At 36.4% G+C, this 24,642-nt stretch overlaps 2 protein-coding genes across 10 annotated transcripts; both read left to right on the forward strand.

Annotated features, from left to right (window-relative positions):
- The first annotated feature begins 1,346 nt into the window (after positions 1-1,346).
- Positions 1,347-7,799, forward strand: LOC133851411 (cysteine synthase-like). The gene is made up of 11 exons (XM_062287830.1): positions 1,347-1,372; positions 1,769-1,824; positions 1,920-2,029; positions 2,133-2,190; positions 2,882-3,145; positions 3,229-3,366; positions 3,473-3,524; positions 4,838-4,917; positions 6,244-6,303; positions 6,447-6,527; positions 7,553-7,799. The coding sequence occupies exons 2-11, from the start codon at positions 1,786-1,788 to the stop codon at positions 7,640-7,642; spliced, it is 972 nt and encodes a 323-aa protein (XP_062143814.1). The 5' UTR covers positions 1,347-1,372; positions 1,769-1,785; the 3' UTR covers positions 7,643-7,799.
- Positions 7,800-11,550: 3,751 nt separating this feature from the next.
- LOC133851597 (cysteine synthase-like) lies at positions 11,551-24,231 on the forward strand. 9 transcript variants are annotated; one of them, XR_009895818.1, is made up of 12 exons: positions 11,551-11,683; positions 12,953-13,009; positions 13,104-13,213; positions 13,330-13,387; positions 14,403-14,666; positions 14,751-14,888; positions 14,985-15,036; positions 15,363-15,403; positions 21,373-21,492; positions 22,811-22,935; positions 23,014-23,094; positions 24,060-24,102. XR_009895818.1 is itself a non-coding variant. In XM_062288082.1 (12 exons), the coding sequence occupies exons 2-12, from the start codon at positions 12,971-12,973 to the stop codon at positions 24,147-24,149; spliced, it is 1,053 nt and encodes a 350-aa protein (XP_062144066.1). In that variant the 5' UTR covers positions 11,551-11,683; positions 12,953-12,970; the 3' UTR covers positions 24,150-24,231. The 9 variants fall into 9 exon arrangements, 7 of the variants coding, with proteins under 7 accessions (XP_062144066.1, XP_062144062.1, XP_062144068.1 ...); XM_062288082.1 differs by having other exon boundaries at positions 22,811-22,870; positions 23,014-23,098; positions 24,064-24,231; XM_062288078.1 differs by having other exon boundaries at positions 22,811-22,870; positions 24,060-24,231.
- The last annotated feature ends 411 nt before the right edge of the window (positions 24,232-24,642 follow it).

Below are 24,642 nucleotides of genomic sequence, written 5' to 3' on the forward strand. Positions count from 1 at the left end.
CCAATCAATTTTGGTCGTACTTGCCTACTTGCTCTGAATTGAATTAAGAAATCTCATAGCAAAAAGGATAAAGAAAATAATTCTTTTTCTTCTTCTTCTTTTATTTATTTATTTATTTTTATTTTATACTTATCAAAAAAAAATTTATTTTTATTTTATCAATGTACGTCAAAGATGTTCCTTCTATAGGAATTCCCAATTATCATGAACATCTCAGTTCTCAAGAAATACAAGAATTTTATCTTTCAGGTTGGAAGTATCAATTCTAGTATATACATATTCTGGTCATAAGAATTACTATTTTGATATTTAAATTTCAACTTTTCATTTAAAAAGCAACGGACATCGAGTTAATTTTAGGGAAAAAAAAATGTACATTTCATCCAAAATATATGCTTATAAAAATTTAAGTATATTTTATCAAAAAAAAAAAAAAATTTCCATAATGGTCAAATTTTTAAAATTTGTAACTTTTTATTTTTAATTTGAATAGGGAAAAATGTTGTAGTGGAGGATCTTTCCCGCTCTTTATCAGTAGAAGAGAGAATTGTAGATCCTATGTGAATGCTTTCAAAAACAAAATGAGAAGCGGTCCATTGAGCGAAAACATGTGCACGATAATTGGCACATCGAAACATTTTCAGAAAGAAATACTCAAACTAATATCCGATAAACAATTAACAAAAGACCAAGAAAGAAAAAGGGAAGTGAGTGTTAATGGCTAAACTTACGCAACATGACAGTGGAGATATCACAATAAAATAGTAATACGAGGCATCATCTCATAATTAGTAGATTTTTTTTTTTTATTGTCACGTCATTTCAATTATACGACAATCGTATAACAGTTTACTAAATAATATTATTCTTTTATTAAACATATCATTGTATCTTTTACCAAGTCTTATTCCATAATTTTTTTAGTTAAAAAACTAGAAAAGAAAAATAATAGAATACTGCACTGATTTGAAAAACTCCCTGCAGAAAAAAGGGAAAAAGAGTTTAAGAGACGGTGGGTTGGTGATGGAAACTTCCATTGCAGAGATAAGGGGCCCGTTTGGTAAACATTGTGGGATATTTTTTGTTTTTTTTTGGTTTTGAATAGTAATGAAATGTGGTTGATGTTATATAAAGTGAAAGGAGTTTAAGAATGTTTTTTGGGTTTCCTTCTCCTGAATAACAATTCAACCTCATTTTCTCCTCTTTAGATTGTAGCTTCTAGCCTTCTGGCTTTTGACTAGTTCTAGTTTGAAGTCAAAAGCTGAGAAGCAGAGAGAATGAGTTGGTGACTAGTCAAATCCTGGTACATTTTCGTTTTCCAATCTCTCCATCCAGTAGTACTAGCCCCATGTACTTGCAGTTCTTAAGAGAAGTATACTATTTAGTGCATGAAATTTCTTAGCTATTTCGCTGTTTTGTGTAGATTGGTTCTTAATTTTAAAGTACTTAACTTATCAAAAAAATTTTTGAAGTAGAAGCTTTGTGGCATCTGGTAATTCATTTGGAAATCTTCATTATTGGGGTGTTTCAAATATTGGGTACTTTGTTATTTATTTTACTATTTCTGGTACAAGTTCTGGAATTCTGAAGAACGTCTGTTGGGTGACTGAAATATCTTTGCTACGACTCTGTTTTTCTTGATATGTGTACATGATTTTTGTGGTTGTTAAAATATGCCATTAACCATTTCTTGTAATTTATATAGAGTGTCACTTTACATCTTCAAAGTTTCTCTCGCTCTTTCACATTTTTCTTTATTTGCTTGCAGTTTCTCTGAAGGATAACATGAATCACAAGTGTGCAATCAAGAGAGAAGTTACTGAAGTATTACTTCATCATTGGAACTACTCTTTTTTTTCTTTTTCATGCTGCTTTTTCTCAAATTCAATCTTGCTAATGGTAATATTTGGCTTGTCCAGTTGATAGGCAATACACCAATGGTATATCTCAACAATATTGTTGGTGGCTGTGTAGCCCGTATTGCTGCCAAACTCGAGATGATGGAACCCGGTTCTAGTGTTAAAGACAGGCATATAACTTGTCATTTTTCATATTGATTGTATTTTGCTTAATATTAGATTTCTTTGAGAATCTCTATATATATTCATTTGGATATAATTTTTGGCATGCAGGATTGCGTACAGTATGATTAAAGATGCTGAGGATAAGGGTCTGATCACTCCTGGGAAGGTTAGTTTTGAGAATTCTCCATATCTACATATGCTTTTTCAGATTTGGTCATACAGATTCAACTTTGCCTCTCTTGTTCCAGAAGAACTGAACCCCAACCTACCCTATTGCCCTATTCTAAAGTTGTCTTCGTGATGGCTTTTGTCTGTCATACAAGTTCCATTATACATACTATATATATTTTGATTGCACCATATGCTGATGTTAAACTTCATTTGACTTGAACAGTTAGAGCATTTAGGTTCGGATCAGCAAACATTAGCTAAAATATAGTTAAAGAACGCATTTTTCTATTTTTCTAAAATGCATACATTCGGCTAAGCATTTTAGCTCTCCACTTTCACTATTCCATTTAAAATATTCTTCTTTTTTTTAATATATATTTTCACTATTCTCAAAATGAGAGAGAATCAGATTGATTTTTTATTAGTTTTTTTTTAATGCATTGTTGAGCATTGTAGCAACTAGCCAGATCCTTAGCCAAAGTGGCTAGTCAGATGGGGAGGTTTTTTTGCTATTTTTTGTTACCAGGCTAGCCAAAATAGGTGGTAGCCTAATGTGAATGCTCTTAGGCCAGAGGTTCGGTTGAGAGTAGTCGGCCACCATAAAATGGGTTTTTTTTTTGTTTTTGTTTTTATACAGTAGTTAACTAACATACCTTCATTCTTGATATGCTTGAATGACGGCAAAGACTGTCCTCATTGAGCCAACTAGTGGTAACACTGGCATTGGATTGGCAATCATCGCAGCAATCAAGGGTTACAAAGTCATACTTATCATGCCAGCTTCAATGAGTCTTGAGAGAAAGATTGTGGCCCGAGCTTTTGGAGCTGAGGTGTACCTTACAAATCCCGCAAAGGGCAATGATGGGATTATTGAGAAGGCCGATGAGCTACTAAATAAAACACCAAATAGTTATATGCTTAATCAAATTGAAAATCCTGCCAACCCCAAGGTATTCTTTGAGTCAGATATCTTGTGATATGGATATCTTGTGACAGCTTTAACTGATCATCAATTCTGTGGGTCTTTGTTTAGATCCATTATGAGACCACTGGCCCAGAGATATGGAGAGATTCTGGAGAGAAAGTTGATGCCCTGGTTGCAGGGGTAGGGACTGGGGGTACGGTAACTGGTACAGGGAATTTCCTCAAGAGCAAAAATCCAGAGATTAAGGTTGACTTGTATACGTGTTTGTGTGTTTTTCAGAGAGAGACAAAGAGAGAGTTACATTTTCCTATTTTGTTTTAATAATGGTGTGTTTTCTTTTGATTATGTCTAGGTATATGGGGTAGAACCAGTTGAAAGTGCGGTCTTAAGTGGAGGACAGCCTGGTCAGTTAACATTTTTTGTACTTGTCCTGAATTCTCTTCTCTTTCTCAGTGCTGGAAAACTAAACCCTAAGGTTACATTTGGTACACTGAATGACTATTTCATTAAAGGAAATGAATAACTTTCATTGAAAATGAAAGAATGTGGAATGAAATAGTCTTGGAATAGTCATTCCGCTAACAAACGTATCCCTAAGTTTTGTAACTTTATTGGAGTCCGTGTTATTTTGATGAAATAGTTTGGGAGTGTCAGTTGGTAAAACGTTTTGCAAATATCAGTTTGGAGTATTCTTAACAAATTTCAAGGACAGTTGGGCTAAAATTGTTAGGTTGGTACAAGTCTGTATTAGGGACAATCAGGTTATTTTGACAAGTAATTTTATTCATAACCCCCGTTCCCCTCTCATCCCCCTAAAGCCTATTAGTCCCTCATAGCATTTGGTGCATTGGGGGGACCACGCCACATAGGCTTTGGGGGAATGAGAGAGGGATGGGAGGTTAATGTATAGCATTACTCCATTTTGACTAGGTCTTTTTTTAGACTGGAGTTGGATGTTTAACCGTTACCATTATATACTTAAGAAAATTGTGAAAGGAAACGTAATTAAGTTTAAACTATATGATATAATCTTAATGTGAAGTGAGGACTAAATTTAGTGATGCATTTTGGTTGCCATTGGAGATTTCACCTAGCAGCTAGCATTTGCTGCACCCAACTATCTATTAGAAAATGATAATAGAAAAATCATGTATTTTTTTCTGTAATTTTACATGCCAATTACAAATTTATATTTCAAAATTCAGGGGATCTAATTTTATTTAGGGAATAAATGCTTGAGCTCATCAAACTAGCTTGAGTAAAGATCGATAAACTTGGATTTTGCTAGAATATCATATTGGGCAACAAGTTGGGTAAATAACAAGCCTACATGAACACCTAAAGGACGATGTCCTATCTGTAATTGATAAGACCATAACATACTGCTTTTACAAATCACATCCATAATTAGGAACAAATCCTAGTGAAGTCAGAATTCACCTGTTCTAATAAACTAGAATGACAATTTATCCATTATGGTTCAATTTAGACTAATTTTTAAAATAAGAATTTGAAGGTAGAGTCTTTTTCTTTAATGCAGATATAAGTTGTACATGTTTGAATAGTCTAATCTATTGTTGACTTTGGTTGCATAAATGTTTCATTAATTGTCTCATAATGTGATTCTTAGTTCATTCTATATTACTTCTTTCGTCTGTGTTGATTTTCAAATGACAGTTCTCTTACTGTATACGTTGCATTCATGCACATCTCATAGGCGCGCATCAGATCCAAGGAATTGGTTCCGGTTTTATCCCTACTGTTCTGGATGTCAATGTGCTTGATGAAGTTATTCAAGTGAGTCTGGAAGCCATTTTATTCTCCTTCACTTTTATTTCACATGTGAAATTACTTGCTTCTGCTACAGTTTTTATAAGTTATTATTGCATTTTGAATGAAAAGTGCCAGAATGGGCAGAGTTAGAATACATCATAATAATGGGATGTGCAAGTAGAATGGTCTTGCAATGGAGGTATAACTCATTCATCACCTTTTTGAACTTTATTTAACCACTATGGATAAGTAAATCCTGGAAGTTAAAGGCGTCTAATCACGCTCCATAAAAGGACACTGAGGATTTGGGGATTTGGTTTGTTTAAGTTTTTGCCCAAGGCTTTCTCTAATTCTATCATAGTCTTAAGAGGGTTGTTTGTTTTAAGTTTAGTTTTATTTCAATCATATATTAGTAGAGTTAATTCGGATGTACATGTTTCTTTGTATAATGAAGAGACCTTTTTTTTTTTCCTAAAGAATTGGGTTTTCTGGCTATTTTCTGAAGTATATTTTAGAAATGAAAACATGATCAGTCATGACTCATGCTTGGTTCATGTTCAGAAAATGTCTTTCTTGGAATCACAAAGTCACCAAATATTTAGAGAATGAAAATGGAAAATTTTCCAGGAGACCTTTTTAGCTTTGTTATTTTGTTTATGTAAAGGAAGACTTGGAAAAGAAAAATGCATACATTTCCCATTAAATGGGTCATTCTCTTAAATGAACATTTCACACTGCCAACTCAAATGTCTGCCTTTTAGAATCAATGACAGAAATGCTTTTGGAGATCAATAAACAATGCTTGTACATGGACAAGTTTGAGCATGTATATATGGATGTCTGAGTTTTGAAGAAAATTGGATGTTCTATTTGCTTGGAGTTTGCGAAGACTTTTGTAACTTTTAGTGACTGATATAATACCTTTACCTAAAAAAGAAAGAGGAAAAACACTAATATGAGCTTGGACGTTCCCGTTAAAAGTTCAGACCCTTGTGATAGTTATGTATGGTGCATTATATTTTTGAAAGGAGAACTTTCAATAATATTTTCTAGTAAAGTATTTTCTTTGTGAATCTTGTTGAAGCATAGTAACTTGTAACATATCTATCCCACATTGGGAAGATGATGAGTAACCCACGTAGAGTGGGTAATTTATAATGATAATCATGAGTGTTAAGTCTTACATTGTCTGGTTACTAGGTAAAATTGAGTTTTATAAAGGATTCTAAAGAAGCTCCAAATTGACTAGTCCTTTTAGAGTGATAGTGCAGATTTTCTGATCTCTACTAGCTGTAATTTCATAAATGGATTTGCTTTCAATGACTCGTGATATTTTGGTAATTTTTTCAGGTATCCAGTGAGGAATCCATCGAAACTGCGAAGTTGCTTGTCTTGAAAGAAGGTTTGCTGGTACGGTAATTTTTTAAGATGGCCTGTACTGGTTCTATAGGAAGTTTTTGCACTCCATTTCTAGAGTAATTTTTTTTGTTCTCCTTTGCAGGTCTTTATGGCTTTCTATTTCTATGCTGAATGTGGTAGCATGTTCTTTGCAGGTGGGGATTTCATCTGGTGCTGCAGCGGCTGCAGCAATAAAGTTAGCTAAGAGGCCGGAAAACACCGGAAAACTTATTGTTGTAAGTCCAAGTGCCTTCTTCAAATGGTGATAGTGTTCGTTTGACAAAACTTTTTGGACTATGCTTTTTTATTTTTTGGTTTTAACATGACATTACGGTAAAAATAGTTTTGAGTGTTTTATGTTTTAAGTTGTTTGTTTATGTTTTTCTTTTTTCGCTAAAAAGCAAAAGGCTACCCTGAAGAGTGTTGCCAAACGAGCCCAGAATCTTTGTTTCACTTCATAATCTATATTATGATGGTATGCTTAGGTTGATTACTTAACCTCAAACTTTGCACCAGAAACCCCAACCCCCCCCCCCCCCCCCCCCCCCCACTAAATATGTTTCATAAAAAAATATTTTGTTTGACAACTGACTGCACATTCTAGGATACATATTTTTACAATTGTCTTATCCCTGCCCAGGAGGTGGTGGATGTTAGAGAATACCATGATGAGTTGAACAGTGTATTTTTTTTTCAAGCTGTCCATTTCTTCTGCAAAGCTGCCGTTTGTGTTGGCCCAATATCAGTTGTCCCTTTGTGTTCTTTTTATTTATGGATGGACTTTCAAATGAAAATAAGAAATAAAAAAACAATGGCTTCCAAATGTTTTAATTCAAGTAACAAAAAAAATATTATAGTAATCTCCTTTTTCTTAAAAAAATTCAGAAGAATTTGGCCTATTCTCTAATATTTTGCTAGTATGCAGTGTGCTGAATCTAATTGTGGTGTCGTACATCGCTTGAGTATAGGAATAATGATGTGCTTATATATATATATATATATATATATATATATATATATATATATATATATATATATATATACACATTTCTTAACATATCGCGTTTTAAAGCTGTGATGGTCATGAATCTATCAGATTTTCGCAGTTAAGCGTGTTTCTGTGAGAGTAGTACCAGGATGGGTGACTTCCTGGGAAATCTAGTTCGGGAGAGCTAAAAATGGACAATATTTTGTCGTTTGAGGTGGGTCGTTACTCCAATTCTATTAACTGTAATGGTTTTTATTTTGTTTTGGCATGCAGGTGATTTTTCCGAGCAGTGGAGAGCGTTATCTGTCTACTGTACTGTTTGATTCCATTAGGCGTGAGGCAGAAAACATGTCTTTTGACTAACGTGATACTGAATATCAGGAAGTGTTCTATATATTTCCTGCTGTCTAGATATCTCAAATAATGAGAAAAATTCCCTATAATTTGTTTGCGGTATGAGCAAAACCTTGATGTATGTAACTTAACTTGTCGGCACAAGAACAAAGTCTGATTAGTAAAAGAGGACCAGCTGTTTTGTTGTTGATTGCATCTGCCATTTATATTCCTTGGTGTAGTTCGCTCGGCCCTACTACCACGTAACTTACAAAATAATGCTATTTAGTAGTTCAATGCTCTCTTTTGGTAAGGGTGTCAGTTCGTGGTAGCATATTGATAATGACCGGTAGTTGATGGGGGGAAATGTAATTACCTCGCAAAAATACCTATTCCTTATATATTCCCCAACGGCTGTATTGCCCCTTCTAAACTTTCCTAGGACCGAACATCTCTTACGATACTTACCTCATGTAATTATAGCATGCCATATACTCGGCACACTGTATACTTCTATAAATATACAAACAATACAATACCTAAGCATCAAGTGCTAAGGCATTTTACCCTAATTTTGTTTTTAGTTTACAAGTAGGAGCAATGTTTTGACTTTCAGGGAGATCAAGTGGACAAGGAAAGGGGGGAAGGAGGCCAGTTTAGGTGAGTTGTGGGCAAAGGGAAAATGATCTTCATGGAAGAAGACAACACAAACCGGGTGGCATGAGGGTCAAATTTGGAAGGATTTTGCGAGTGAGTCGAGGCAAAGGATAGGCATCCGAATATCCGTAGGTGATTATAATTGGGTTGGGTATTGTACAATTTTTCATGAGGAGTCTTATCGGACAAAATGGCAGTGGGTGTTCTATTGATCAAGTATGCCATAGAGAAAACAAGGTTAAGAAGTCGAACAAATTTCAGAAACTTCATTAGAAAGGAAAGACAAGACTTTATTAGATAAATGTCCTAAATGATGATGCCAAAGTTGGGTGGTAGATTTTTTGCTACCTGCCATTGAATGGTCTTTGTATTGGTGAAGCAGTGCAAGTTTCCCGCTTACTTCCCATCCCAATCATCTTTATCAAGCATAGGTCTTGAATGATACAGAAGTCAGATGAGAAAATGGGGAGACAATATAGAGTTTTACAAGTTACCGACTGATATTGAATTGAAGTGAAAAGTAAGTATGTAAAGAACGTTGGTTAATATAAGTGGAAGTGAGAAAACAGACCATGTGCTTAGTGGCCTTGATGTCAAGAATCCAAAGAGTATTATCAAATAGGATTAGATGAAATACTTGACAGTGAGGACTCAGTACTCTCTACTTAGTTGGCAATGGGCTAAGACTAATTACATTGTTTAAGATGGCCAGAAGTTGTTGACATTGTGCGGGAGTGAAATGAATACTATTGATGGAAGTTCTGTTGTTTACCATGGAAACTTGGTGAGCTCGAGCCAGTCTTTTTATAGCGAAGACCAGGTGGAAACTCGTGGAGGTGATAGCAACAATCAACAGTATGGTCCTCATGGCAACAATGGATGCACTTCGGATGATCCTTCTTAGGAGGGCGGGATCTGTTGTCCTTCTGTGGGGGAAGGCTATTCTTGGCAACTAGTCCGACTCCTTCAATGTTAAGATGGATTTGGGATACTTTGTTGGCCTTATTCTTGAAGGACTAGGGCGTAAGCATGATTAATGGAAGGAAATGGTTCCATTAGGAGGATGTGTCCGCGGCCGGTAGCATATGATTCGTTAAGCTCCATGAGGAACTTCATCGTGCGTTGGCGTTGGTGCTGCTAGTACTTGAGGTCTTTCTTCATAGTGCCACAAATGCAAGACAGAATAGGCTGAAATGCAGCTAATTCATTCTAGAGACCCGTCAATTTGGTGAAGCATGAGGCTGCTGACGAGGATCTTTAGAAAAAATTGTCGATATCTTGTTCAAATGGTAACATCCATGAGCCATTCACTTGGGAGAATCGATCCTTAAGGCGAGCCTATATGTTTTAACACGATCACAATATATAACACTAGCTGAAAAAATTTCTTTTGGAGATGGGAGTTAAGTAGGCAACACCTCAACACTTTACCATATTATCACAATGACTCCATTTTTGAAATTCTGCTGAAGAAATAGTATCATCAATCAATCCAAGCTTGTTTTTGGTTCTGATATCATGTTAAATCATCATTTATCCTAAAAGCTTCAGCAGATAGGAAAAGATGAATTTAATCATTTAATTAATATTTGAACAGTCTGCATATGCAGAATCCAGTTCCATTAATTAATCAATTCAATTTTGTTTTCCATGCAAGTGGTCTTCCCCAGCTGTACGTGGTGAGCGTTATCTATCTACTCCCCTCTTTGATGCCCTTAGGCATGAAGCAGAAAACATGACTTTTGATACCTGAAGAAATAATGAGTTATATAGATTGTTTTGAAGGATGAGCAGAACCTTGAACTAGAAATAATGTTTTAATATGAATAAATTCATTTGACAATTTCATTTTGCGCAAGTAATTTTACTTGAATTCTATGTCAAGGATCAAGTCAAATCAATTTTGGTCGTACTTGGCTACTTGCTCTGAATTGGATTAAGAAATCTCATAGCAAAAAGATAAAGAAAAGAATTCTTTTTCTTTTCTTTTCTTTTTCTTTTATTATCATTATTTTTTATCAATGTAAAAAGATAAAATTTAAGTATATTTTATCAAAAAAGTTTCCATAATGGTCAAATTTTTAAAATTTGTAGCATTTTATTTTTAATTTGAATAGGATAAAATGTTACAAGGAATGATCTTTCCTACTCTATCGGTAGAAGAAAGAATAGAGGATCCTATGAGAATGCTTTCAAAAACAAAATAGAAAGCGGCCCACTGAGTAAAAACGTGTACACTATAATTGACACATCGAGACATTTTTAGAAAGAAAAAACTCAAACCAATATTCCATAAACAATTAGCAAAAGATCAAGAAGGAACAAAAGGCATCACCCTCAAGAATGATAGTTATATCACAATTATTATAAACAAAAATAAGTTTCAAATGATAAGGAAAGCGACTAGAGGGGAGCAATATACCACAATTAGTATAAACAAAAATAAGTTTCAAATGATAAGGAAAGCGACCAGAGGGGAGCAATATACCACAATTAGAATAAACAAAAACAAAAGTTTCAGATAATAAAGATGCTAATGAGTGGTCGGACCAAATTGGGAAAATGAAGTGTTACTACTATGCAATAACGGAATGTATATCTTTATTTTATTTAGGAAAATGTTAGGTTTATAACACTAATACAACTCCTCACATGAGGGTAGGTCCTACACATTGGGGTCCACCCTCATGTTAGGGGTTGTTGTGCACTTGTTGTGATGGTGTAGTGCAAGAATCAAATCCCTTTTATTTATTCTACCTACAATAACCTTAGGACTAGATCACATTTGGTAGTACTAACCGCACCGCTAGGTATAGAACCATAAAATATCTTAAACTGTCATAACATAACTTAGTAATAATGTCGGCATAAAATATCACAATCACGGTCCCAATATCAAATCTAAGTCATCAAATAATAAATACAGGCCAAGTCATAATCAAAAGTAAATGAGATTAATAATGCTATTTAATAGACTGTTATACGTAACTACACCAAGGATCTCAAGAAGACTGTTACACGATTGTCAAATAATTTGATGATATGATAGTGAAAATTAACGCTTGTAAAAAAATAAAAAAAAAATTAAGAGTTGATTTTCACTGCCACGTCATTTCAATATTAGGACAATCGTATAACAGTTTAATAAATAGCATTATTCTTTTATTAAACGTATCATTGTACCATTTACCAAGTCTTATTCCATAATTTTGATAGTTTAAAAAACTAGAAAAGAAAAATAATAGAATACTACTACTAAAAATAAAAAATAAAAAAATCAACTCAACTATCTTTATCCAGGACTTCCAACCGTTACAATTCAATCTCATTTTCTCCACTTTAGACTGTAGCTTCTAGCCTTCAATGGCTTTCGACCAGTTCTAGTTTGAAGTCAAAAGCTGAGAAGCAGAGAGGGTGAGTTGTTGACTAGTCAAATGCTGGTACATGTTCGTTTTCCAATCTCCCCATCCAGTAGTACTACCCCCATGTACTTGCAGTTCTAAAGAGAAGTACTATTTAGTGCATGAAATTTCTTAGCTATTTCGCTGTTTTGTGTAGATTGGTTCTCAATTTTAAAGTAAAGGCTTTTTTGCATCTGGTCATTCATTTGGAAATCTTCATGTTGGGGTGTTTCAAATATTGGGTACAAGTTCTGGAATTCTGAAGAACATCTGTTGGGTGACTGAAATATCTTTGCTACGACTCTGTTTTCTGCTCTGTTTTTCTTGATATGTGTACGTGTTTGGCAACAAACAACCCATTTCCCTTCTTTATTTTCACTTTTTCTAAAAACAATCGACTTCAAAATATTCTAACACTTTTCACTTTTTATATCATATCATTTTTTTTTTATTACTATTCAAATAAAAAAATCCACTGCAATACAATTTTTTTTTTCAGCTTTATATCACAACGATCAGATTTTACTACTTCTCAATAAAAGAATTGATATGCAGAAGGAACTGATTGCTTAAACTAATGGAAAGTTTTAAAATTCAAATGCAATCAAGTGTCACTTAAGGAAAACCGGCTTCTCCAGTCTTTCCTTAGATGGTCTGCAATCCCGGCTTCTACTGCTAAATATCAGTGCTTGATGAGCACGACACAGCTGCTGCTTCTCATTGTCAAACCTTGATGAGCACGTCCAATGTTTGTCTTATTGACTTGTCTTTGATGCCATGTATACTTGATGAGTATCTTGGGTAGAATTGGACAGTAGTTGAGTGAGAGTGATTAAGGCAAGGAGGGCAAGGCAAATATTGGTTTCCTGGTTTGCACAATATTTGCCTTGCAATTAAGGAATATTTGTCTTGATAGGTTTCCTTTGACAGAATTGATTTGTGCTGGCTTTGAGTGATTTGCTGCATGTGCGAGGCTTGAGTGATTTACTCCAGCATTGATATTCGGACTGGCTGTCATACCAGCTGTGTTGCATGGTGTGGCACTTGTGTCATCTTTGGGAACATCACTACCATGCATGCCATGCATGGTAGCAGCCGTGTCACTACTAAATGTAGCAGCTTGGACACTAGGCTTAACACTCAAAAAAAAAAAAAAAAAAAAAAATTGATTTTTGTGGTTGTTAAATATGCCACTATCCATTTATTGTAATTTATATAAAGTGTGACTTTACATCTTCAAAGTTTCTCTCACTCTTTCACACTTTTCTTTATTTGCTTGCAGTTTCTCTGAAAAGATAACATGAAAGGCAAATGTGCAATCAAGAGAGATGTTACTGAAGTATTATATACTTCATCATTGAAACTATTTTTTTTTTTCCATGTTGCTTTTTCTCAAATTCAATCTTGCTAATGGTAATATTTGGCTTGTCCAGTTGATAGGCAATACACCAATGGTATATCTCAACAATATCGTAGGTGGTTGTTTAGCCCGTATTGCTGCCAAGCTCGAGAGGATGGAACCCTGTTCTAGTGTTAAAGACAGGCAGATAACTTAATTGTCATTTTTCATATTGATTGCATTTTGCTTAACATTAGATTTCTTTGAGAATCTCTAGGTTAGGAATATATACTCATTTGGATATAATTTTTGGCATGCAGGATTGCGTACGGTATGATTAAAGATGCAGAGGATAATGGTCTGATCACTCCTGGGAAGGTTAGTTTTGAGAATTCTCCATATTCTACAGGATGCTTTTTCAGATTTTATCAACTTTGCCTCTCTTGTTCCAGAAGAACTGGACCCCAACCTAATTTGTCTTCGTGATAGCAGCTGCCAGCTGTGTGGCTTTTGTCTGTTATACAAATTCCATTATACATACTATATATATTTTGGCTGCACTCTATGCTGATGTTAACCTTCATTATTACTTGGACAGTTAGATCATTTACGTTCGGCTCAGCAGATGTTTTGCTAAAATGTAGCTGAAGAACGCATTTTTCTATTTTAGATATTTACTTTTCCAAAACGTCTACATTCGGCTAAGTATTTTTATCCACTTTCACTGCTCCATTTAGAATATATATATATATATATATATATATATATATATATATATATTTTTGTTATTATCTATTTTCACTATTCTAAAGGAGAGAGAATCAGAATGATTTTTTTTATTAGTTTTAGTTTTTTTTTTTTTTTTTAATGCATTGTTGAGCACTGTAACAACTAGCCAATTCCTTAGCCAATCGGATGGGGAGGTTTTTTTTTGTTACAGGACTAGCCAAAATAGGTGGTAACCCAATGTGAATACTCTTAGGCCAGAGGTTTGGTTGAGGGTAGTCGGCCACCATAAAATGGTTTTTTTATTTATTTTTTATTTTTATAAGCAAGGAAATTGTAGAAAATTTGGTTGAAATATGATTTCATTCTAGTTAGAAAATTTAGTCATTCATGTGTTATCACTGGAAGAATGAATAAGAATGTTCATTTCGTTCAACTTTTATTTATTTATTTATTTTTTATATTCCTAGTAATACTCTTTTTTATTCTCGAATAATTATCACTATCATCCCATGTACCAAACACACCCTATTTTTCCTTTTCCTTCAAGCAAATCATGTTGATTATATAAGGGATATTGTCAAATGGCTAGATATGTTGGCCATATTATGTAACAGTAGTTAACTAACATACCTTCATGCTTAATATGCTTGAATGACGGCAAAAGACTGTCCTCATTGAGCCAACTAGTGGTAACACTGGCATTGGATTGGCATTCATCGCAGCAGTCAAGGGTTACAAAGTCAAAATTGTCATGCAAGCTTCAATGAGTCTTGAGAGAAAGATTGTCGTCCGTGCTTTTGGAGCTGAGTTGTACCTTACAGATCCCGCAAAGGGCAATGATGGGATTTTTGAGAAGGCCAATGAGCTACTAAATACAACACCAAATGGTTATATGCTTAATCAAACTGAAAATCCTGTCAACCCCAAGGTATTCTTTGAGTCAGATATCTTGTGATATGGATAGATAGTCGACAGCTTTAATTGATAATCAATTCTGTGGGTCTTTTTTTAGACCCATTATGAGACCACTGGCCCAGAGATATGGAGAGATTCTGGAGAGAAAGTTGATATCCTGGTTGCAGCGGTAGGGACTGGGGGTACGATAACTGGTGCAGGGAATTTCCTCAAGAGCAAAAATCCAGAGATTAAGGTTGACTTGTATATATGTTTGTATGTTTTTCGGAGAGAGAGTTACATTTTCCTATTTTGTTTTACTAATGGTGTGTTTTCTTTTGATTATGTCTAGGTATATGGGGTAGAACCAGCTGAAAGTGCGGTCTTAAGTGGAGGACAGCCTGGTCAGTTAACATTTTTTGTACATGTCCTGAATTCTCTTCTCTTTCTCAGTGCTGTTGCCCTTATTGTGCTGAAAAAAACATGTATTAATATTGATACAAGGAAAATGTGCGAGATTTCCAAGTTTCATTAAGCATCAGAAAATTCCACCCCTTAGTGAAAAGGAATTGAAAATATGGAATTCTAGCTTACTTTTCATTGAACATATTACACGATATATATACTGTTTTACATGACCAACTATAAGGAAAATAAAATTACATTTATTACAAAATAATTCATGTTAGGAAAGATTGGCTGTAATTGGAATGGCTTTGAATGTGTGCAGTGCATGGCTGCATGCAAGGATTCTTGGAGAGACTGGCGCAGGTAGACTTGCTGTGTTGGACCTTGGGAAGTTGCCTTGGAAGTCATGCACAATTTTAAGAGTGTTGCCTTCTGTGTCTCTCTTGACTGAGTGATATGCATGAGAGGATGTTGTGCAAGAATCTCCAAGGTGCTGGCTTGATTTATTTCCTTCAATAGCCTTGTTGATGGCATGAGTTGCAGCTATCTTGGCTTGATTTGTGGCTGCAGTAGGCTGTATGTTGTCATCCGAATTTGTAGTGTCTCCAACGGGTAGTAGCCGTTGGGCAGATGTGTGGTCTCCAATGGCTAGTAGCCGTTGGGGTTGGGCAGCAGAATTTGCAGCAGATCACTAGGCTTAACATTCCCCTGCAAAGTGACAGGGGCAGGCAGCACTGTCAACTTGGTTTGAAGAAACTGAAACCGGGCAGTGGACTGCCCTTTGGTAAAAATATGGGCGATTTGATCTCCCATAGAGATGAAGGAGATTGCAATGTCTTTCTTAAGAACCTTCTCACTCACAAAGTGGTAGTCCACCTCAATGTGCTTGGTAAGGGCATGGTAGACTGGATTGGAGGTGAGTGTAAGGGCGCTGATGTTATCACACCACACAATAGGAGCTCGAGGTAAACGTATGCGGAGCTCACAAAGGAGCATGCGAAGCGAGAAAAGTTATGCAGTAATGATGGCCAGTGACCGGTATTTGGCCTCAATGCTGGATGAAGACACAACCGGTTGCTTCTTGGCACTCCAAGAGATGAGACAATTGCCAAGGAAAACAGGAAAGCCAGAGGTCCAAGAGAAAATTGGACAAACGGGTGTACCAAGCTCGAGGAGCTTGTTTCAGGCCATAGATGGCCTTGTTGAGCTTGCATACAAAGGTAGGATGATGAGAGGAAACAAAGCCACGTGGCTGTTCCATGTAGACTTCCTCATTGAGGGATCCATGGAGAAAGGCATTGGATATGTCAAGTTGTTGGATGGGCCAGTCAAAGTGCACAGCCAGTGCTAGAATGAGCCTAATAGTTGCAGGCTTAATAACAGAACTAAAAGTCTCTGTGTAGTCCACCCCAAATTGCTGCTCAAAGCCCTTGGCCGCCAACCGGGCTTTAAACCTTTCAATAGATCCATCTACATGCCTTTTGATCTTGTACACCCATTTGTTATGAATGACATGGCGGTGTGGAGGCCGGGGACAAAGAGTCCAAGTCCCATTGGATAGGAGAGCCTCAAATTCGGCATTCATAGCAGCTTTCCATCGGGGATCAAGGGCTGCCTTACTGTAGCTGGTAGGTTCAGACTCGGGAAGTACAGAGTGGAAGCTAAGGAAGGGGTATTTAGAGTGGAAGAGTTTGAAACCAGGAAATTGTTTAGGCTTGAGGGATCCTGTGTGTGATCGAGTGGTCATAGTGGGTAAGGGAATGGCAGGTAAGGGCTGGTCAGTAGGTGGGATAGGTGCAGAATCAAAGATGGGTTCTGGAAGCATAGAAGCTGGTGCATTAATTGAGGAAGGAAGAGGGTCAGCAGGGAAGACAGCTGGGAGGGGTGCAGTAGCATAGTCCAAGGAGGTAGGATCAGGAGCTGAGGATGTATCTGAGGGTAGTGAGGGGGCAGCAGGAGGTTGTGGAGATGTTGGCAAGTCTAAGGTAGGTTCTAGAGGGACAGACGGCTGCAAGGAAGCTGGAGCAAAATCAGGAGTGGTTAGAGGTAATGAAAATAAAGGAAAAGAAACAGAAGAGTTACCTTGAGCAGCCAGCTGAGAGGGGAAAAGTGAGGTGGCATGATCCATGGCCGGGAAAGAGGTCTCATCAAAGACCACATGGCGAGAAAGATAGGCTTTGTTGGTGACAGGGTTGAGACACTTGTATCCTGCAAATTGGTAGTCTAGAAAAATGCATGGCTTGGACCTATACTCAAGCTTATGGAAGCCATAGGGACGAAGTAGTGGGTAACACAAACAACCAAAGACTCTAAGGCGTTGATAATCAGGTGATTTGTGGTGTAGCTTCTCATAGGGAGAGACATTGTGAAGAGTGGCTGTAGGTAGTCTATTAATGGTGTAGATAGCAGTAAGGAATGAATCAACCCAATACTTGTTAGACAAATGGGCATGTGCTAAAAGGGTTAACCCGGTTTCAAGGATATGTCTCAGTTTACATTCTGCAAGACCATTTTGTGGAAAGGAATAAGGGCAGGATTTTCTGAATACAATACCATGGTGGAGAAGGAAGGCTTGAAACTGGTTTGACATATATTCTCCTCCCCCATCAGATTGCAACTGTTTAATTTTGGTGGAGAATTGATTCTCAACTAGGGCTTTGAATTTGACAAAAGCATCAAAGGTTTCAGCCTTAGTGTAGAGAGGGTAAATCCAAGAATATCGTGAGTAATCATCCACAAAGAGGGCATAGTATTTATAACCACTCATTGAAGGAACTGGAGAGGTCCACAAATCACTATGAATCAATTGTAGTGGGGATTCAGATACGCGAGTAGAATGATGAAATGGAAGTTTCTTAGATTTTCCCAATTGACAAGAAGAGCAAAGAGCATGTTTATTAGAATTCAAAGGAAAAACAAGCAACTTATTTTTCTGCACTATACGGTTTACAACTTTAGAAGTGGGGTGTCCTAGTCTAAAGTGCCAAACTAAGGGTGTAGTTTTTATTCCAAACATGGCTGTAAAGGCCTTACTACCTTTGTAAGACTTCTTGCCAAGCCGGATGGGGTACATGCCATTCTCATTCTTCCCTTCCAGCAGGAATGCTCGAGTCTGCAAATCAAATATGTAAAAATGAGTTGCTGTTAAGAGAAAAAAGCAGTCATTATCAATATAGAAACGTTGGATGGAAATGAGGTTGGCTGGTGCCTTAGGACAGTGTAAGACATTTTTAAGAGAAAATTTGGAATAAGGAGAGTGAAGACTGAAGAGTGGCAGAACCGAAGTTAGCTATAACAAGGGTGGAGCCCATTTCCCACTCCAATGGAGTCAGTGCCCTAAAGGTTGCTGAAGATGGAGGTTGTCTAGATCATTGGTAATGTGTGCATTTGCTGCACTGTCAGCATACCATTCCTGCTCTTCAAGTGCATTAGTGTTCTGAGCAACCCAGGCATGGAGCTGATGTGGTGGATGTCTGCCTTGGAAGGCATAGTCCATCCGGTGGTAGCAGTCTAGTGCTCGATGACTAAGTTTGCCACAGATTTGGCAGGGAATCCGATTGCCTTGAGTGGCTGAGAACCGACTGTCTGCAGAAAACCTAGTGTCTGCAGTATACCTAGCAGGTGTGGGATGCCTGGGTGGTGCTGGATACCTAGGTGATGCAGAGTATCTAGCAGGAGGTGGTACTCCATTGTACCTCTGACTAGGTGCTTGTGCTGCTGCCTCGGATTGGGAACCAGAGTTTCTGGAGGGAAACTTGGGGAAGGGTGGTCCACGATGCTTGGGAGAGAAAGGAAGGGTGTTGGGTTTGTGATTAAAGAGAGCAAAGGTGGAGGTGTCTACTGCCTTGGATTGCTGATGGTTGAGGAGAGTCTCATGATTCAGAAGTTCTTCTTGGAAGTCTTCTAGGCTCAGATTTTTGTCTTGAGTCATAATGGAAATAGAGGTGATGAAATTGTTGAAGGTTGGATTTAATCCATTCATGAGGTAGGTGATTAAGTCTTCATCGGGAATGGGATTGCCAGTGGTAGCCAGTTGATCCAAGCACTCCTTCGCAACCTGGATATAGTCAGAGCAGGTCTTAGGACCTTGGTGAAGGCTCTGCAGCTGTTTCTTCAGACTAGAGATGCGAGATTTGGACTGAATAATAAATTGGTTGGCCAAGGCTGACCATACCTGCCGGGAGGTATCAAGTTCATAAATGGTAGACAACACCTTTTTGGATAAGGTGATATTAATCCAACTTAATATAGTCTGGTCTTTTCTTTGCCAAGTAGTAAACTCTGGGTTGAGAGTTTGTTTGTTGTTGTCATCAGACAGAAACTTTGGTGGACAAGGTTCTGATCCATCTATGAAGCCCATGGAATCAGTGCTGCGTAGGATTGGAAGGAACTGGGTAAGCCAACTCAGGTAGTTGGGTCCTTTAAGCTTTTCATGAAAGGTAAGGTTAGGTGCTGACATGGTGGGTATGGCGACAATAGGGATAGCAATGGAGGATGAGGTTGCCATGAAAGTGGGGATACTGAAAAACGGGTTTGGGCGTGTGCCTAGAATGGTTCTGATACCTTGAAAATATCGAATTCTAGTTTACTTTTCATTGAACACATTACACGATATATATACTGTTTTACATGACCAACTATAAAGAAAATAAAATTACATTTAGTACATAATAATTCATGTTAGGAAAGATTGGCTGTAATTGGAATGGCTTTGAACGTGTGCGGTGCACGGCTACATGCAAGGATTCTTGGAGAGACTGGTGCGGGTAGACTTGCTGTGTTGGACCTTGGGAAGTTGCCTTGGATGTCATGCACAATTTTAGGAGTGTTGCCTTATGTGTCACTCTTTACTGAGTGATATGCATGAGAGGATGTTGTGCAAAAATCTCCAAGGTGCTGGCTTGATTTATTTCCTTCAATAGCCTTGTTGATGGCATGAGTTGCGGCTGTCTTGGCTTGTTGTGTGGCTGCAGTAGGCTGTATGTTGTCATCCGAATCTGTAGTGCCTCCAACGGCTAGTAGCCGTTGGGCAAATGTGTGGTCTCCAACGACTAGTAGCCTACTAGTCGTTGGGGTTGGGTAGCAGAATTTGCAGCAGATACAGCTGCTGTGGCAGCTGTCTCACTAGGCTTAACACTTAGAACATAACAATATGAGATATTGAGTGGTGTGAAAGAAAACTAAACCCTAAGGTTATGTTTGGTATGCGGAATGACTATAAACTTTCATTGAAAATGAAAGAATGTGGAATGAAATAGTCTTAGAATAGTAATTCTGCTAACAAACGTATCCCTAAGTTTGTAACTTTATCGGAGTCAGTGTTATTTTGATGAAATAGTTTGGGAGTGTTAGTAGGTAAAACATTTTCCAGATATCAGTTTGGCGTATTCTCAATAAATTTCAAGGAGAGTTGGGCTAAAATTGTTAGGTTGGTACAAGTCTGTGTATTAGGGACAATCAGGTTATTTTGACAAGTAATTCTATTCATAACCTCCGTTCCCCTCTCATCCCCCCAAAGCCTATTAGTCCCTCATAGCATTTGGTGCATTGGGGGAATGAGAGAGGGATGTGAGGTTAATGTATAGCATTACTCTATTTTGATTGTCTTTTTTTAGACTGGAGTTGGATGTTTTACCGCTACCATTATATACTTCTTAAGAAAATTATGAAAGGAAACGTAATTAAGTTTAAACTATATGATAAAATCTTAATGTGAAGTGATGACTAAATTTATTGATGCATTTTGGTTGCTATTGGAGATTTCTCCTAGCATTTGCTGCACCCAACTATCTGTTAGAAAATGACAATAGGAAAATCATGTATTTTTTCTGTAATTTTACATGCTAATTACAAATTTATATTTCAAAATTCAGGGGATCTAATTTTATTTAGTGAATAAATGCTTGAGCTCATCAAACTAGCTTGAGTAAAGATCGATTAAAATTGGATTTTGCTAGAATATCATATTGGGCAACAAGTTGGGTAATTAATAAGCCTACATGGGCATCTAAAGGACTATGTCCTATCTGTAATCGATAAGACCATAACATACTGCTTTTACAAATCACGTCCATAATTAGGAACAAATCCTAGTAAATTCAGAATTCACCTGTTCTAATAAACTAGAATGACAATTTATCCATTATGGTTCAATTCAGACTAATTTTTAAAATAAGAATTTGAAGGCAGACTCTTTTTGTTTAATGCAGATATAAGTTGTACATGTTTGAATAGTCTAATCTATTGTTGACTGTTTCATTAATCGTCTCATAGTGTGATTTTTAGTTCATTCTATATGACTTCTTTCATCTGCGTTGATTTTCAAATGACAGTTCTCTTACTGTATACGTTGCATTCATGCACATCTCATAGGTGAGCATCAGATCCAAGGAATTGGTCCTGGTTTTATCCCTACTGTTCTGGATGTCAATGTTCTTGATGAAGTTATTCAAGTGAGTCTGGAAAGCCATTTTATTCTCCTTCACTTTGATTTCACATGTGAAATTACTTGCATCTGCTACAGTTTTTATAAGTTATTATTGCATTTTGAATGAAAAGTGCCAGAATGGGCAGAGTTAGAATACATCATAATAATGGGATGTGCAAGTAGAATGGTCTTGCAATGGAGGTATAACTCATTCATCACCTTTTGGAACTTTATTTAACCACTATGGATGAGTAATTCCTGGAAGTTAAAGGCATCTAATCACGCTCCATAAAAGGACACTGAGGATTTGGGGATTTGGTTTTTAAGTTTTTGCCCAAGGCTTTCTTTAATTCTATCATGTTCTTAAGTGGGTTGTTTGTTTTAAGTTTAGTTTAATTTCAATCATATATTAGTAGGGTTAATTCGGATGTACATGTTTCTTTGTATAATGAAGAAACCTTTTTTTTTCCTAAAGAATTGGGTTTTCTGGCTATTTTCTGAAGTATATTTTAGAAATGAAAACATGATCAGTCATGCTTGGTTCATGTTCAGAAAATGTCTTTCTTGGAATCAAAGTCACCAAATATTTAGACCTTTTTAGCTTTGTTATTTTGTTTCTGTAAAGCAAGACTTATAAAAGAAAAATGCATACGTTTCCCTTGAAATGGGTCATTCTCTTAAATGAACATTTCACACTGCCAACTCAAATGTCTGCCTTTTAGAATCAATGACAGAAATGCTTTTGGAGATCAATAAACAATGCTTGTGCATGGACAAGTTTGAGCATATATATATGGATGTCTGAGTTTTGAAGAAAATTGGATGTTCTATTTGCTTGGAGTTTGTGAAGACTGTGGTAACTTTTAGTGACTGATATAATACCTTTACCTAAAAAAGAAAGAGGAAAAACACTAACATGGGCTTGGACGTTCCCGTTAAAAGTTCAAACAAAAGTTGCAGACCCTTGTGATAGTTATGTACGGTACAATTATATTTTTGAAAGGAGAACTTTCAATAATATTTTCTAGTGAAGTATTTTCTTTGTGAATCTTGTTGAAGCATAGTAACTAGTGCCTGCAGTTTTTTTTGTAACACATTTATCCCACATTGGGAAGATGATGAGTAACCCATGTAGAGTAGATAGTTTATAAAGATAATCATGAGTGTTAAGTCTTACATTGTCTAGTTACTAAGTGAAATTAAGGTTTATAAATGATTCTAAAGAAGCTTCAAATTGACTTGTCATTGTAGGGTGATGGCTCAGATTTTCTGATCTCTAGTAGCTGTAATTTCAGAAATGGATTTACTTTCAATGACTCATGATATTTTGGTAATTTTTTCAGGTATCCAGTGAGGAAGCCATCGAAACTGCTAAGTTGCTTGCCTTGAAAGAAGGTTTACTGGTACGGTAATTCGTTAAGATGACCTGTACTGGTTCTTTAGGAACCTTTTGCACTCCATTTCTAGGGTAATTTTTTTTGTTCTCCTTTGTAGGTCTTTATGGCTTTCTATTTCTATGCTGAATGTGGTAGCATGTTCTTTGCAGGTGGGGATTTCATCTGGTGCTGCAGCGGCTGGAGCAATAAGGGTAGCTAAGAGGCCGGAAAACACTGGAAAACTTATTGTTGTAAGTCTAAGTGCCTTCTTCAAATGGTGGTAGTGTTCGTTTGACAAAACTTTTTGGACTATGCTTTTTTCTTTTTTGGTTTTAACATAACATAACGGTAAAAATAGTTTTGAGTGTTTTATATTTTAAGTTGTTTGTTAATGTTTTTCTTTTTCGCCAAAAAGCTAAAGGCTACCCCGAAAAGTGTTGCCAAACGAGCCCGGAATCTTTGTTGCACTTCCTAATCTGTATTGTAATGGTATGCTTAGGTTGATTACTTAACTTCAAACTTTGCATGCATCAGAAACCCCCCCTAAATATGTTTCATAAAAAAATATTTTTTTTAACGACTGAGCACTTTCTAGGATACATACTTCTACAATTGTCTTATCCCTGCCCAGGAGGTGGTGGATATTGCAGAATACCATGATGAATTGAACAGTGTATTTTTTTTCAAGCTGTCCATTACTTCTGCAAAGCTGCCGTTTGTGTTGGCCTAATATCAGTTGTCCCTTTGTGTTCATTTTATTTATGGATGGATTTTCAAATGAAAATAAGAAACAAAGAAACAATGGCTTCCAAATGTTTTAATTCAAATAACAAAAAAAATATTATAGTAATCTCCTTTTTCTTAAGAAAATTAGTAGAATTTGACCTAATCTCTAATACTTTGCTAGTTTGCATTGTACTGAATTTAATTGTGACGTCCCACATCGTCTGAGTATAGGAATAATGATGTGCTTATAATATATATATATTTGCACCCTTCTTAATACAACGTGTTTTAAAATCGTGATGGCCATGAACCTATCAGAACTCCGCAGTTAAGCGTGCTTATGTTAGAGTAGTACCAGGATGGATGACCTCTAACCTCTTGGAAAGTTTGGTTCGAAAAAACAAAAAACAGATAATATTGTATCGTTTGAGATGGGTCGTTACACCAATTCCATTAGCTATAATGGTTTTTATTTTGTTTTGGCATGCAGGTAGTTTTTCCGAGCACTGGAGAGCGTTATCTGTCTACTGTACTCTTTGATTCCATTAGGCGTGAGGCAGAGAACATGTCTTTTGACTAACGTGATACTGAATATCAGGAAGTGCTCTATATATTTCTTGCACATATCTCAAATAATGAGAAAAATTCACTGTTTTGTTGTTGCTTGCATCTGCCATTTATATTCATTGGTGTAGTTTGCTTGGCCCTACTACCAAGTAACTTATAAAATAATGCTATTTAATAAATTAGTATATGACTGCAATTTGATGATATGATAGAAAAATCAGTCATTGGATCAGTACTTGTAAAAAAAATACCCAAAAAAAAAAAAAAGGAATAGAAGGGTTGATTTTCATGGTTACTTCATTACAGTTGTATAACAATTATATAACAGTCTACTAAATAGCATTATTTTGCAAGTTACGTGGTTAATGATATGATAGTAAAATCAGTCATTTGATCAGTACTTGTTAAAAAAAAAAAAAAAAAAAAAGGGGTTGATTTTCACTATTACTTCATTGCAGTTACATGACAATCTTATAACAATCTACTAAATAACATTATTTTATTAG

Source organism: Alnus glutinosa, chromosome 12, assembly GCF_958979055.1.
Source record: "Alnus glutinosa chromosome 12, dhAlnGlut1.1, whole genome shotgun sequence".
Lineage (NCBI taxonomy): Eukaryota > Viridiplantae > Streptophyta > Magnoliopsida > Fagales > Betulaceae > Alnus > Alnus glutinosa.

Bases quoted from the DNA above. Each gene is read 5' to 3' on its own strand.
- LOC133851411 (XM_062287830.1), top strand. From the start codon at position 1,786: ATGAATCACAAGTGTGCAATCAAGAGAGAAGTTACTGAA. The intron at 1,825-1,919 runs GTATTACTTCAT...TGGCTTGTCCAG, and splicing joins TCAAGAGAGAAGTTACTGAA to TTGATAGGCAATACACCAAT. The intron at 4,918-6,243 runs GTGAGTCTGGAA...TAATTTTTTCAG, and splicing joins TGCTTGATGAAGTTATTCAA to GTATCCAGTGAGGAATCCAT.
- LOC133851597 (XM_062288082.1), top strand. From the start codon at position 12,971: ATGAAAGGCAAATGTGCAATCAAGAGAGATGTTACTGAA. The intron at 14,667-14,750 runs GTATTCTTTGAG...GTCTTTTTTTAG, and splicing joins AAAATCCTGTCAACCCCAAG to ACCCATTATGAGACCACTGG. The intron at 21,493-22,810 runs GTGAGTCTGGAA...TAATTTTTTCAG, and splicing joins TTCTTGATGAAGTTATTCAA to GTATCCAGTGAGGAAGCCAT.